Below are 15,711 nucleotides of genomic sequence, written 5' to 3' on the forward strand. Positions count from 1 at the left end.
TCTCTAAGATTACTCTGGCTTGATTACAAGAAGTCAAGGGGATACAGCCCCCTGGCTGGGAGGCTAATAACCTGTAGGTAATCTTGGATCCCTCAAGAGATTACCAACTTTACCTTATGTAATATCATCATGGCAGTAGGGACAGGAGCACCACTTAATCAAGCTGCAGTGATTGTTGAAAGTTCTACAAAAATAAACTAGAATAATAATGGTTTCCAGAAATGAAAAAAAATGGTTTTGGAACTAATTTTTAAGAATTACTTTACTGTAGAAGGTGAGAGCAGTATTTTACAGTTGTTTATGTGTGACACATGATAGACTTTCCTGGCTGGTTGCTCAGTGCACCAGACTTTCCTGGCTGGCTGCTCAGTCCACCAGTACAGCACTCAGCTGACACTGCGTGGTGGGAACCTAAAGGAGCCACAGCTGTTATTCCAGACAGAAGTGGTTGCATTGCTTTACAAGATGTTTATTACAAGTGTCTGAATGGTGCACCATGGAGCCTTTAAGCTTCAGGTGTCATTAGGTGTGATTACTGTGGACTGTTGCTGCAGGTATATTAAGCCTAGCTCTAGTTATTGTCACTATAATTTTTTTTTATAACAAAACAAGAGTCACACTGTAAGGAACCAGAAGCCACAGGTAAGTTTGACTCAGCCTGTAGTGTTTTCAATAACTAAAAATATCATTGGAGAATCAGTTAACCTTCAAGAAATTGAAACATTAAGTAACTCAAGACTTAGCCAATGTTTGTACCACTGCATACTGAACACTGATGTGTGCTGGTAGCACTGTAGCTGTTGAACTAACTGTAGATGAGGCAGTGCAGCAAGTGAAACAGAATGGTATCACTGAGGTGCCTGTGTCAAAGTTCATCCTGTAATTGTATGTGTGTTAGGACCATGTGTGTGCATCCTGTGTGTATGTGTTGGGGCAATGTGTGTGATGGCATGATGGAGTGTGATGAGTTCTAAGGTGGTTATTCCCTGTGGTTATTACAAGACATGCTTAATTTGTTGCTGAGGTGCATTGTTTTACAACAGTATTAATCACATAATGAGTTAAAGTTGTCTGAAAAGTTCACATATGTATTTTTGCAGGTTTTTGTTATGCATAATAGTTTCTAATTTGAGAAAATGTCAACATTATGATGTATCCCCACTAAAATATGTCTTGTGCCTGTGCTTTGTTATTCATCAGCCTCTATGTATGATCCATTGCTGGACAAGACTTTCAGTAAATGTAAGAAATGTTAAGCCTCACACGGTCACACCTCACCCTGCTGCCTTGGAGTCCTGGTGGGGTGACTGGGGGTGATTTATTGGATTGCAAGATTGCAGAACTGTGGCTCGTGTCCAATACCTGTTCATTTTTAGGCGAACAGGAATTGTAGTGAGCAAGTTGATGGATCCAAAATTGTTTCCTCTGTGCCTGGGATTCAAACACTATGTCTTGGGTGTGAGTTGAGCCCCAGCTGCTTGTACACAGGAGACACTACTAATATTTCATGTAAAACACATCCCTCATTTTGTGAATTTAGTTTACAATCATAAGGAGACTTTTGTTCTTATAAGAATATAAAGAAATGGCAGGTTTCATTTTTGTGAATTGCAGTTTTGCCTTTGTTAATTTCTTGCAATGAAATGAACTTGAATGGTGACTTTTGGTCACACCCAACATACACTAGAGAACTTGGCACACAGATACACACTCAGGAGGTGGCTGCATATCTTCCTCTTCTTGTGGTGTGTGGGACTTGTTTTAAGTTTATGTTTCGGTTGCTGGCATTTATGGTCATAAAGTGTATGTTTATTTTAGTGAGTACAGTAATGTTTTAATATTTTAATATGTTGTAAATCTTTGTGGCCAGTAAACTGACTAGCTAACTGTGAGGGATTGCTGGTGTAGTGTTGAAGCAGTCCACATTGGGAGAGGATGCACTTGACTGAAGTTACTAGCGACAACACACTAGAATGGCTAATCATACCAGGGATGAAAAAGGCCAAGAAGACACAGGAAATAGTGATGAGGCAAAGCCTGAGAAATTGTGACTGTGCAGCCCTCCAGTCAGTCCTTCAAGGAAGATGCGAGGGACAGAAATTATTTGAGGAGCCTTGTACATGATGCCAACCCTGGACTCTAGGAAAATGGCAAGAAGAAGAAGAAGAAGAACCCACCAGTCCTGTAAGAGGCGCCAAGTCAGTGTGGTATATGGCATAGTGTATGGCTTGCCTTCCCCAGCCATTTAGAAGGCTTGGGACCTGCATTGGGTAGTAGTGATGGTGGTGTGATGATGATGGTGGTAGTGGTGGTGAAGATGAGAGTGATGTTGATGATGGTAGTGATGATGATGATGATGATGATGATGGTGGTGGTGGTGATGATGTAGTGCTGGTGATAGTGATGGTAGTGATGATGATGATGATGATGAAAGGTAACCATTTAAACATTGACTGTATTCTAAGATAGTGAAGATAATGAAGGTATTGCATTATCATTATTTTGCCAAACTAGTGTTGAAAAAAAAATTGTAATGAATGAGTAAACGTGGCAGGAATTGATGTGCAGAAAGACGTACAGTAGAGTGAGTGAAATATAACGTGTGATGCCCTAAAAGTTTGCACAGCGAATGGCCCAAAGATCAAAAGGGCTACCACTTACCCGTTCATAGGACCTTATTCTGAAACACTGCTGCGCCGCGCCTCCACTGCGTTCAAAAGGCTCCATATAGTTGAAGTTATACAGGTTTTTAACTTGAGAATCCGGCAGATCATCGCTGTGGCCTTTGAAAATACTCGTAGAGAGAGAGCAAAGCGCTTCAGAATACGGGCACTTGCTACACAGGAGATTAAACTGAAGCTCATTATTCCGAGGATTAGCAAACACCAAGGTCACATAGCGTTTATTCCCCAGTCATGCCTCAACCCGCAATCTTATGATAATAAATAACCCATAAGAACATAAGATCATAAGAAAATAAGGAGAGTTGCAAGAAGCCATCAGGTCTACACGACTAGCCTCGTACACACATTATTAGGCATGTACGAAACATGCCTACCTACTTACTTACCTACTTCCACCTATCATCCTCCTCCATAATCTTCTTATCTTAATTTGAAGCTCCCTGATGAATCAGCACTACCATCCTGATTATTGGATCTATTCCATTTATATACCACTCTGAGAACCAGTTCCTTCCTATCTCTTTAAATCTTTATCAAGCATAAACGTTCCAGTAAAATTCAAAGCACAAACTAATGAAAATACTCCATGACAACATGAGCTCCGTATGTATGTCTTTTATTTACCTGCAGCTGTTTGTCTTTACAGGGATCACCTTAGACCAAGACTTCCCTTCAGATGAAGAGCAGCGGCAGCCTGACGCCCTGGGCTGGTAAGTGTGCCGCTATTGCATTCTCAAACTCTTCGGCGTCTTCGAAGAATCTTAGCTTCAATGGAGATTACTAAGGTTTACAAGGATGTTTTCGTGATTTGCTAGGTTTACAAGGGTGTTTTCATGATCTAATAAGGTTTCCAAATTGTTTTATGATTTATTAAAGTTAAGGTGTTTTTATGATTTACTAAGGTTAATAAGAGTGTTTCCATAATTATTAAGGTTTTGAAGGTGTTTTCTTGATTTACTAAAGTTCTCAAGTGTGTTTTCACGATTTACTAAAATGATCAAGTGTTTTTACGATTCACTAAGGTTCTGGAGGGTGTTTTCAAAATTTACTAAGGACCCCGTGCAAAACATGACTACATAAAGAAAATATGGGAAGCTGCAAGAAGCCATCAGTCCTACACGTGGCAGTCTTTGTACAAAACCCATACCTACCTATTTTCGGTAGGTGGGTGGTGGTGGCGCTCTCACCCCACCCGCCCTCTCGCAACATTCATCCTGTATGAGCCGCGATGAGGCCGCAATTCTGGTTGTGATGGGATAAATGTGTCATAAAAATGTTTGGATTGCAGTGTTTATATTGGTGTGGCCGCCTGGCTCCACATTACTACACTTGTAAAACGCGCTTGATAGGTGTGTGTGTGTGTGTGTGTGTGTGTGTGTGTGTGTGTAAAAGGCTAGTCATCTTACACAAGACGGCTCTCTCTCTCTCTCTCTCTCTCTCTCTCTCTCTCTCTCTCTCTCTCTCTCTCTCTCTCTCTCTCTCTCTCTCTAACTTAATCCTTCCATATAATTCACGTTTTCCATCTCAATGCTAAACCCGTTCCACTCATTAAACATTTAAACCAACCGTTATGAGAATCAGTGTCTGCCTGTCTATCTGTCTGTCTTGTCTTTTCCCATTTTAAAGCTACGTCTATTTAATTTGAGCTTGTCTCGAGTCTTAAGCTTGTATTCACAAGTGCTTTGAAGTTTCATTCTGTTTTCAAATTCCACGGAGATAAGAACATTAGAGAATAAGAGAAACTGCAAGAAGTCATCGGGCTTACACGTGGCAATCCCTGTATAAAACACCCTTACGTATTTCCACCTATCTTACGCATTCGTAAATTTTCTAGTCTTCCTTTAAAGCTCCCTATTAACTCTGCACTAAGAACTGTTTTCTGAATCTATTTCACTCATCAATCACTCTATTTGAGAATGTGATAAATTAATCGGGTTCTCATAGATACTTTTCAATTGGTGATGTAGAATCCACGGTAAGCTATCACTGGAAATATGAACACACCCTATAAAACCCCTTAATAACTTCTACACTAGAGCCTGTTAAAAATTGTCGAGATAGAGCTACGAAATGTTAACACGGGCCCAAATCTGTCATTCACTATGAGATCCTGATTTGTATCTTCCTTGTTTGATATTTTCCCTATTGGAATGCTGTAATTCTTTTATAATTCAGGAAAGGATAAGAGAGAGAGCACCTGTTTCCGGTACCTGTGTGTGTGTGTGTGTGTGTGTGTGTGTGTGTGTGTGTGTGTGTGTGTGTGTGTGTGTGTGTGTGTGTGTGTGTGTGTGTGCAAAGAACGCCAGCTTTCGGCACTCGTTGAGGAGGCGCACGCTTCATGATGACTTTTTTGTTGCTGTCGAAAATCCTGCAGTTTTGGCTCCCCGTCACTCACTCCGTCGGCCTGCTCAGTTCAGATGTGACCTGCCAATCTCTCCTTCTGTGTTTGGCGCTTTCCCCCTCAATCTGCTGAGAATCTATTATTTTGTTGGGTTTTGTAAGAAGATGGATGATTAGCAGAAAAGAGAAATTTTAAGGAAAACAGTAGTAGCAGCAGTAGTAGTAACGGTGGTGGTGGTTGTAGTTGTAGTAGTAGTAGTAGTAGTAGTAGTAGTAGTAGTAGTAGTAGTAGTAGTAGTAGTAGTAGTAGTAGTAGTAAAAGAATCGTAATCCAATTCTTCGTCGCTTTTTGGTTGAGAAGAGAGAGAGAGAGAGAGAGAGAGAGAGAGAGAGAGAGAGAGAGAGAGAGAGAGAGAGAGAGAGAGAGAGAGAGAGAGAGAGAGACCCACAAACATACATACCTCATAAATATAGTATATTTATGTGAAGATCTCCATAAAGTATTAACCTATCACCCCTTCTCCCTCCTCTTCCTTACCCCTCTTCCCTTCCCTTCCTCTCCAGCTCTCCGGAAGGCTGCAGCGCTCCCTGTAGCATGAAAAAAAAAAAAAAAAAATCGACCCCGTGCCCCCTTCAGCCTCGCCTGCCGCGCCTCCTGGAGTTTGCATTACTTAGCGAGGCAAGGAAGTCATCACCTTTGTGCAACTTTTAGCCAAACGTGCAGGACCCAAGACGCGAATAGTGAATAGCAAGTGAGGTATTTGAATGGCGGGACTGGGAACGTTGATACTGGTAATGATATTGTTTTGTTAAAATGATGCAGACTGGGGAGGAGGAGGAAGAGGAAGAGGAGGTTGAGAGGAGGAGTTAAGGGATAATTTAAAGAAATGTTGTGTGTGTTTGTGGGGTAAAGGTTAAGTAGGAATGTTTTCAGTGCAGGAAAGCTTGGTGGTAGATGAGGGAAGGAGAGAGGGAGTGTTCGTAATGCTAGGGCTGGTGCGTGGTTGAAGGAGCCGAGTGAGGGGAGAGGCTGGGAAGGATCGCGTGCAATGCTTGAGTGATTGATGACAGCTGAGGCACCGAGGGTGTGAGGGAGGCACGGGGGAGGGCGTCAGGGAGTGTTTGTAGTGTGGGAAGGGTCTTGAGAGGCGAGGGGTGGAGTTAAGGAGTTGATTGACTGGATTAAGGCGCTGCGACACTTGAGTCATACGGGGTTGGTAGGCGGGGGGTGGAGAGAAGCTATGGGAAGGTATTGCCTTTAGCGGGACGCGTGGGAGAATGAGAGAAGTGAGTGAATCATACCCAGCAGGAGAGCGCTGACCTACCGCCGAGGACATGGTGAAGTGATGCAGGACGACAGCGGAGTTCAGAGTCCATGCCGTGTCCTCCTGAAGAATTTGTGTTCATGAGCGATGTTTTGAGGGTACGTACGTGAGGTCCGCCACGCCTGTGTCCCCGCTCCTCGTCCTCGGCCCTGCCCGCGTCCCGAGTGTCCTGCTGCCTCACCTGGCGCCCCAGGATTGCAGCGTACGGCACGGCAGCCTCCGTCGTCGTGCTCCGTGTTGCGGTGACGGAGTGTCTTAGGAAGGGCCGACCAGCGGTGACCAGCCCAGCTCCCCACACGGCTGCGCTCTGAGGTGGTGACGCGCGCCTGTTGCTCAGTGTTCCTTTGGAGTGGCTTGGCAGGGTCACCGGAGTAATCAGCTGGGACGGGTTACAAATGCAAGGAGGTAAACAGGCTGAGGGGGAGTGTATCGGTGGCGCGGACCAGCCAGCCAGGCAGGCAGCCAGGCAGGCGAGGGGCGCACGCGTCCTGTGCCGGAATCAATAAAGGGCGCGTGTAGCCTCCGTGGGCCCAGTGTGATGGTGAGCGTGTGCCAGTGAGGACAGCTGAGCGGGATGTGAACCCTTGGCTGCAGCCCAGCGCGCTCTGCCATCTACCGACAGGTCAGTGCCGCACGCCTCGCCGCCGGGCCTCGGGGACAAGCCCGCCAGGTGAGGCCCGGGGCGCGTCATGGGCAGGGGGCGCCTCTCACACTCCACCTCGGAGAAATTAAGTGTAGGCCTAGAGGGCGGCCAGGGAGCAGTGATCGATGGGCGGCGGACCGGGTACACCTTGCTGCACCCAAAATAAACATGTCTCGGTGATCGGCCGCCCAGTGTCCGGGGGGCCGCGCGCGCCCTGCCGTGCTGCTCGCCCCTAGGTGACCGCCGCCGTGCCCACGCCTCCCGCTGCGCGATCACCCAAAGTTCCCGCAATACAACTATGCGGGGCGGCCAGGGCGTGCATTCTTGCCGCGAGATTAAGAGAAGTTTAAAGATCATAGAGGTCGTGTGTGTGTGTGTGTGTGTGTGTGTGTGTGTGTGTGTGTGTGTGTTAAGTTGTGTTGTGTTTTATTTTGTGTATGTGTCTGTCGGGCGATGGAAAGCGTGGTATGGTAATGTGTTGTGTTGCGTTTGTGTGTTGGGGGTGGGCGTGGTGTTGTGTTGTGTTGTGTTGTGTTGTGTTGTGTTGTGTCGTGTGTGTGTGTGTGTGTGTGTGTGTGTGTGTAGACACGTAGTTGGGAGCGCATATACCCACGTGCATGTGTATTTATCTTTCTCTTTCCCTGTTTATCAGTCCATATATCTTTCTCTGTGTATTAATTTTTACTTGTAATACCTTGTAAAGTTATGAATTTACGTCTCTCTCTCTCTCTCTCTCTCTCTCTCTCTCTCTCTCTCCTCTCTCTCTCTCTCTCTCTCTCTCTCTCTCTCTCTCTCTCTCTCTCTCTCTCTCTCTCTCTCTCTCTCTCTCTCTCTCATCACACACACACACACTCACACACACACACACACACACACAACACACACACCACACACACACACACACACACACACACACACACACACACACACACACACACATACACACACACACACATACATACATACATACATACATACATACATACACACACACACACACTCACACACACACACACACACACACACACACACCACACACACACACACACACACACACACACACACACACACACGATGTGAGTAGGTGCGTGCGTGCGCGCGCACTGCATTAATCATTTGGTCATAGAGCATCGTTAGACTCAGAATTGTAAGACTTGCATCAATGGTGAATCAGATCCTTGACAGCGAGGAGGAGGATGAGGAGGAAGAGGGAGAGGAGGAGGAGGAGGACGAGGAGGGCGGAAACAGGTGGTGGCACGCTAGCCACCACGGGTCACGAGGATCTGTTGTTGTCAGCATTCACACGCCAAGTGATGCGGTGGTGGTGGGGCGGGGACTGGCTGGCTGGCTGGGAGGGAGAGAGGAAGGGAGGAAGGATGGATGGATGGATGGATGAGAAGAGGAATGGTAGAAATGAAGGGAGGTATAAGTAAGGTGGATGGTGGGGATGGAGGGAAAGCCCATCTGCGGTGCGGGCGCACGCACGCACGCACGCACGCACGCGCACACACACACACACACACACACACACACACACACACACACACACACACACACACACACACACACACACACACACACACACACACACACACACCAAATCTTACCAAATTGTAATCAAATCATTAATACTCGTATGTTACTTTTTAACGATAAATGCAAAGACACCACTATACATCCTACCCGTCTGCCCCCTTACACACACGCATAGACACAACCATCACCATCACCATCACCATATCCACTGTACCTGTAACCCTAAAAACCCTTCGAGAGACAGACAGACAGACAGACACTCAGACACTCCACTCTTCAGTATGGAAATCTAGTTACGTTCCCGCCGTTCTGTCGGTGGTCTCTCTTCGTGCAGCGGCGGCGGTGGCGTTTCGAAGGTCTTTAATTAAACCCCCCTCTCGCTACATATTCTGATGCCCGCGACTTGAGATTATTTGAATGCTCTTTCCATGTAGCGACGTGGCGTCTTGTTCTGCCCCGCTGTATCCATTATTGTTCCTGGGAGGGAGGGAGGGATGGAGAGAGAGAGAGAGAGAGAGAGAGCTGAGAGAGAGAGAGAGAGAGAGAGAGAGAGAGAGAGAGAGAGAGAGAGAGACTGTAGATCTGTAGTATAGGTAGTTGGATGGACAGACAGACAGACAAATAGATAGCGAGAGAGAGAGAGAGAGAGAGAGAGAGAGAGAGAGAGGAGAGAGAGAGAGAGAGAGAGAGAGAGAGAGAGAGGAGAGAGAGAGACGAGAGAGAGAGAGAGAGAGAGAGAGTGAGTTGTTAACAGCTTTCATAATTTATTATAATATCACCTTTTGTTCCAACACGGATGGCGGTAAACTTTCATTAACTTTCCCAGCAGTAATTACAGCTTACCTTCCACCCACTGAGGCCGAAAGGTAATGATGCAAGAGAGAGAGAGAGAGAGAGAGAGAGAGAGAGAGAGAGAGAGAGAGAGAGAGAGAGAGAGAGAGAGAGAGAGAGAGAGAGGCTCAACAAAACACATAACTCTCATAACATTTATCGCAGCTGCGGCTTAGTATAAACATTGAAACTAAGTGTTGTTGTGTGCTGTTTGTAATCCCACTAGAGCTGTTGAGGGGACGTGTGAAGTACTTATGTATGAGTTGTGGATTCTTTATGCCTCTGTAGGGACGAGAGGAGGAGGAGGAGGAGGAGGAGGAGGAGGAGGAGGAGGAGGAGTGCATAGTGCATCAGGTATTGGAGAATGATTAGAGAAGTATGTATAGGAGAGGGTATGAGCGAAAAACGAGTATTAGGTGGTGAGCGAAATACTGGAGGGAGTGTGTTCAGGGAGTATTTGTGGTGTAGTGATGTTTTGCAAAGGCTACAGATTTCATTAGTCAAGTTCTTCCGGAGGTTTTTCTGGTTAATGACGTAGATATTTTTATTAAACTATCACTAGAGTCATTCAAATACCCTTGAAAGCTTCATTAAAAACTTCCAGTAACTTTCGCTGTGATTAGAGTCTCTTAAAAGTAGTCGACCTTTGAAAAGCACTCTTAAAAATCCCCCAATAACTTTAACTGCTGACTATAGCCTGTTAAAAAATGGTTGGTGATTGAAAACACTTTTGAAAATATTCCCAGTAACTTTCATTTTGACACGAGCCTCACGGAATTAGTTCATCCTTGACAACAGCCTTGAAAACCCTGAAAAGACACCCTAGAAAACCCACAGCAACTTCCAATGTAACTAGACCCTCCTAAAAGAGAAACCGAGGGAAGACACAAACATTTAAATATACGAGTCATAGCTTTACTGTTTCGCCCCTTCAGCACCATCAGCTCTTCCCAGTACCTCCCTTACTTTAAAAACCGGGCCAGCTCACATACAAATTCACCTTAAAGTCGCGATGGCAATTCTGAAGAGAGCAGACAGGAAGGAAGCAAGGACAGAAGGACGGTGGTAATTAATAACGAGAACCTAAAGAAAAGCAAGACCATTTCATATGCAAGTGTATCTTAAAGTCGTGATGGCAGTTCGGAACAGAGCAAACAGGAAGGAAGGACAGAAGGAAGGACGGTGGTAATTAGTCACGAGTGTACCTGTTGCCGTGGAAATAAATGGGGGAAGGTAAGAAGTAGATTTATGGCCACGTGTTTCAGTGTGTTACAAAGGGCAGGGTGTGGGGTGTTTGTCTGGCGCGCTGCAAGTTACGACTGTACTCTTTTAGGTACCCGGCGAATTGTTGCGTATTGTTTGGGCTACTAGGTGTGTGTGTGTGTGTGTGTGTGTGTGTGTAGATGTTTGTGGGCGTGTTTCTCAGTGGTCTAGTTGTTTGTGAGGAGGTTTGTTAGTTTATTGGCTGTTAGGAAGGTTGTTGGGGTTGAAGATGCTGGATTGTTAAAGATGTTTGATCGTTAGGTTGTTGGGTTATCAGAGAGGTTGTTAAGGCTATTGTATGGTTGTTAAAGACGGTGCTTTGGTTGTTGGTTACTAGGAAGGTTGTTAGTTACTTGGAGGGTTGTTAGGGAGATTAAAGAGCATTGGGGTTGTTAGTGTAACTGTTAAGGCTGTTAAGGTTATTAGAAAGGTAGTTTAGGATATCAGCAATATTGTTAGGTTATCATTAAGGTAGTTAAGAATACTAGTAAGGCAGTTAGGTTTATTAATAAGTCATTAAGGTTGCTGGTAATAATAAAAGTAAGCTGTCCACAATCCATAACAGTCGGTGGATAAATTAAGTTATTAGTAAGTTAGTTAAGGATACTAATTGATTGTTGAGATTATTAATAAACTCATTAAGGTGACAAGCAATAATAATATATTCTCCAGAAACCGTGGCAGTTTGTGGATTAATTAATTACACTAAATGAGTTCCCGTACATAAAACTTCCCAAACACAACCACATAATTACAACAGAGTGAGTTACCTTTACATAAAACTCCCGTCAACACAACCACGCCATTGCACCAGTATCAGTTGCCGTACAGAAAACTCCCCCAAACACAGCCACATAATTACACCAGGATCACTTACCTTACATAAAACCTAAACACAACCACTCAATTACAACAGAATCAGTTACCTTACATGAAACCCCCCTCATCACAAGTATATAATTACAACAGAATCAGTTACCTTGCATAAAACTCCCTCTACACAACCACATAATTACAGCAAGATGAGTGAGCGCGTTACTCTGCGTGTGTGCCTCTCACTCATTGACTCAGACAGGAGCATGACTCAGGGGGCTTCAAGTTGAGTGGCTGACATGCTCTCCTTCCCCCCTCCCACCCACCTCTTTACCCCGCTGCTTGCCTGATCCCTCCCATCGTCTCTCCCTCCTTGCCCCTTTCCCGTTCCTCCTTCCTGCTTGACCTTCCCTTCGTTTCTTCCTCCTCGTCCCTCTCATCTCCCCGTCCCGCCCCTCTGCCTGCTTGTCTCTTCCCTCGTCTCTCACCTCCTTGCCTCCTCGTCTTCCTCACTCCGCCCCACTTTCTGTCTCGTCCCGGAAGCTTCAGGTCTTCTTCTCCCGAACGATGCTTACCTTTGCCTCATTTTCTGTAATATCTTAATTCTGGGATCCTCAAACATCACGCAGGCTATTGGTTAACGTCTTAGCTTGTGTTAAACGCTTGCTTCTCTCGCCAGGACGTTCTTCAAAGGCCCCACATATAATTAGTCGGGTACTCGTCTTTTTTATATATATTTTTTTTACTAATAATGTAGATTCCTTGTCATTAGAGTCTTGAGAACATCCTTAACTCTTTGACCGCTATTTGATACATCTTTCCTTAATTACTAATCACTCTGAGACATCTTTACTGTAGAGCCACCACAAATTTTTAAACTGGGTAGAAATTGGAAGATCTGTTCTTTTTAATTTATTTCTTTCTTTTAGATTCTTAGAAAAATTTCATGCATTGCTTTTGGTGCTCTTAAATGTTTCGCATCTCAGTGAAAGGGTTAAAACACCTATAAATCCCAATCAGGTTCTCATGGGTGTATTTATTTATTTTATTTTTTTTCACGATGATGTAGGTTCCTTGTCAAATTATACCTAGAATCATGAGAATATTCTTGAAAATCACTACAAATTCTAGTACAGTCTGTTAAATGTGAGGGTGTTTAGGATTGCCGTTTCCTTTTTTTCTTTGTCATTGTCAGTAAAATAATGAGAACACCGTTGAAAACCGCACTAAATTCCAGTACACTCTGTAAAACGTAAGAGATGAAGAGAAATGTTTTGGACTGCGCTCTCCTGTGTTTCTTTTTTTTTCTTTTTTTATGTAAGGGAAAATGTGGTACTATTACTTTTTCAGTATTATTTTTTTTTTTGTATTCTTATCGACGGTATTTTTCTGTTATGCTCTCATTTTTTTAATCTAAGAAAAAACCTATTATATTTTTTCTTGTATTATTATTATTTTTTTTTTCAGTTTTCATCAACACATACTGGTAGCTCATTGTTATGTTTCCCCTCGTGTTTAAAAGGAGGGGAAAGAGAGGGGAAAAAGTGAAATTCAGCGAGTTTGCTTTCCTGTGTAACTGTTTTTTTCGCGTACATTTTCTGTGTTTCTTTTTCATGACACTCAGTAGCAACTATATGCCTCTCTGTTTGTCATGTTTTTCCTCGTGTAAAAAAAAAAAAAGGGAGAAAATTAAAATCGGTACGTGTGTTTTGCGGCGTAATGTTTTTCTCTCCTTTTCCCTCTACGTTTTAGGTTTTGTTTACATTAACGTAATAGATTAATTGTCAGGTGAAGAAATTGAAGTGTTATTGACCTAATTTAACCTAGTTTACCCTAACCTAATCTAACTTAACGTACCCTAACCTAACGTAACATAACTTAACCTAACCTAATTTTACTAATCCAACCTAATCTAACGTAATCTAATCTAACGTAACCTAACCGAAAATGAGTAATGTTTGTTAAGTATGACCTGCACAAAGTAAACGTCGATAAAAGCGAATGAAAATATGTTTGTTTAAAATCACTAGGAAAAAATAAATAAACATTGATATGAAGAGAGAGAGAGAGAGAGAGAGAGAGAGAGAGAGAGAGAGAGAGAGAGAGAGAGAGAGAGAGAGAGAGAGGGGGGGATAAGAACGCACTTCATTACATATCACCATGAAAAAATAAACGTTGATAGAAAGAAAAAAAGTTCGTCGGATACCAGAATAAAAAATAAATAAATAAGCAGTGATAGAAAGAAAAAAATCGTGAGATACCAAAGCAAAAAAAAAAAAAAAATAGATAAATAAAAAAAAAACACTGAAAAAACTAACTCAGGAAGGAGGGAATGTAGCGGAAATGTAGCAGAGAATAGACAAACAGCTTTAAAAATGTTGAGTTGTAGAGAAAAGGAAAAAGAAATGGGACAAAGAACCGCTTTTGTGTTTTATTGTTTCCCAGTTTGTTTCAATGACTTGCATTTGTGTTGCCGTTACAAAAGTATAATGGGAAAGAAATGAATCTACTCTCTCTCTCTCTCTCTCTCTCTCTCTCTCTCTCTCTCTCTCTCTCTCTCTCTCTCTCTCTCTCTCTCTCTCTCTCTCTCTCTCTCTCTCTCTCTCTTTAAGTGGTATAAGGGTTATAACAAGGGGGTTGTAAGCAAAATTCTTAGGATCAGCAATCAGGGTAGAACAAGAAATAACGGGTTCAAGCTTGAAAATTTTAGGTTTAGGAAGGTGACAGGAAAAAAAATGGTTCTCAGATAGAGTGGTAGATGAGTGGAACGGACTCAGTAATCATGTTGTTAGTGCTAGGACATTAGAGAGCTTTAAGAGAAGATTAGATAGGTTTATGGATGGGGATAATAGATGGAAATAGGTAGCTATATTTCATACAGGGACTGCCACGTGTAAGCCTGGTCGCTTCTTGTAGCTTCCCCTATTTCTTATGTTCTTATGTTCTTATGTTCTCTCTCTCTCTCTCTCTCTCTCTCTCTCTCTCTCTCTCTCTCTCTCTCTCTCTCTCTCTCTCTCTCTCTCTCTCTCTCTCTCTCTCTCTCTCTCTCTCTCTCTCTCTCTCTCTCTCTCTCTGGTACACATTTTTATGATTATGATGAAAGTAGCATTATCATCAGCTTCACGACCATCATCACCATCAGCAGTAGTAGTAGTAACAGCAGCAACAACAACAGCAAAAATAGTAGTGATAGAAGTAATAGTAGTATAAACTTTTCATGTGATCCCATTTCTCATCATACGAAATGAGTGAAATAATATAAATAATTAAATAAGAAATGGAAATAATATTGATCAATAAAAAAAAAAAAAAAAAAGATAAGTAAGTTAAATCAATCAAATAAATAGTGTTCAAGTTGAAGTACGAGTGAATCCGGAAAGAGTGGCATCAGTAAGGAAGCTTGACAACAACAACAAGTCTGGCAACACACGCATAAATTAACGGCGTCATAAATACTGAAGGGCTCAAGGTAATGAATGGATAGAAGCTTGTATTCTTTAATCTTCCATCGCTTTACTTAAACATTGAAGAGCCTATACTGAAAGATATCTGGGTTTTCAAGTGTTTCTATGATTCTAGTGATAGTTTAACACCTGTTAACAACGCTGGTCACTGCGCGGGCAGGTGTGAGGCGTGTTCTCGTTCTTCCCCCTTCACTCACCCCTTCCCTCACCTTCCCTTACATTCTGTTTCATTGGGACCAGCGTAAGTGATGACTGTAACCTCGTATTTGTAAAGGTTTCAGGGCTTTACGTATGCTTTAAACAGCCTCTACTGGAAGCTGTCGGGGTTTCAAGAGTGTTTATGATTGTAGTGATAGTTTAACAAGGATTCTGCTTCACTTGGATCAACGTAATGAACAGAAACAGGCTCTTAACTTTTGTTGCCTTCAGCAGTCTCCATTGGAAGTTGTAGGTGTTTTTATGGGTGTTCGATTCTAATGACAGTTTAGCAAGGATACTACTTCAAGTGGGGTAAGGTAACAAATAGATACAGTGGCTGGACTCCTTCAGCAGGGTCATGCGGAAGTTATTGGGAGTTTTCAAGAGTGATTCTAATGTTTGACAAAGAGTCTGCATCACCACTGGAAAAAAAAAAAAAAAACATTAATAAAAATCCGACTAATCATTTCTGTAGCATTTAAACATTGTTCCTGATAAAAGAACAAAGTATTTAAGAATATGGGCCTTAGAAAGTGTCCTTGTTGTGTGTGTGTGTGTGTGTGTGTGTGTGTGTGTGTGTGTGTGGTGCAGTCCGCTTAGCTGTCCTTGATGAA

General features: G+C 43.1%; 1 protein-coding gene across 3 annotated transcripts in view; it reads left to right on the forward strand.

The window, feature by feature from the left end:
* LOC135102241 (mucin-2-like) overlaps window positions 1-15,711 on the forward strand; it is a 76,955-nt gene that overhangs the window by 3,997 nt on the left and 57,247 nt on the right. For 2 of the 3 annotated variants that reach the window (XM_064007119.1, XM_064007121.1), the window contains exon 3: window positions 3,331-3,394. In XM_064007119.1, coding sequence (XP_063863189.1) covers window positions 3,331-3,394 — 64 coding nt within the window. Of the gene's footprint in view, window positions 1-3,330; window positions 3,395-5,808; window positions 6,972-15,711 lie in introns of those variants that run through there. The other variant, XM_064007120.1, reaches the window with a different exon arrangement.

The sequence above is a fragment of the Scylla paramamosain genome, chromosome 7 (assembly GCF_035594125.1).
Source record: "Scylla paramamosain isolate STU-SP2022 chromosome 7, ASM3559412v1, whole genome shotgun sequence".
Taxonomy (NCBI): Eukaryota; Metazoa; Arthropoda; class Malacostraca; order Decapoda; family Portunidae; genus Scylla; species Scylla paramamosain.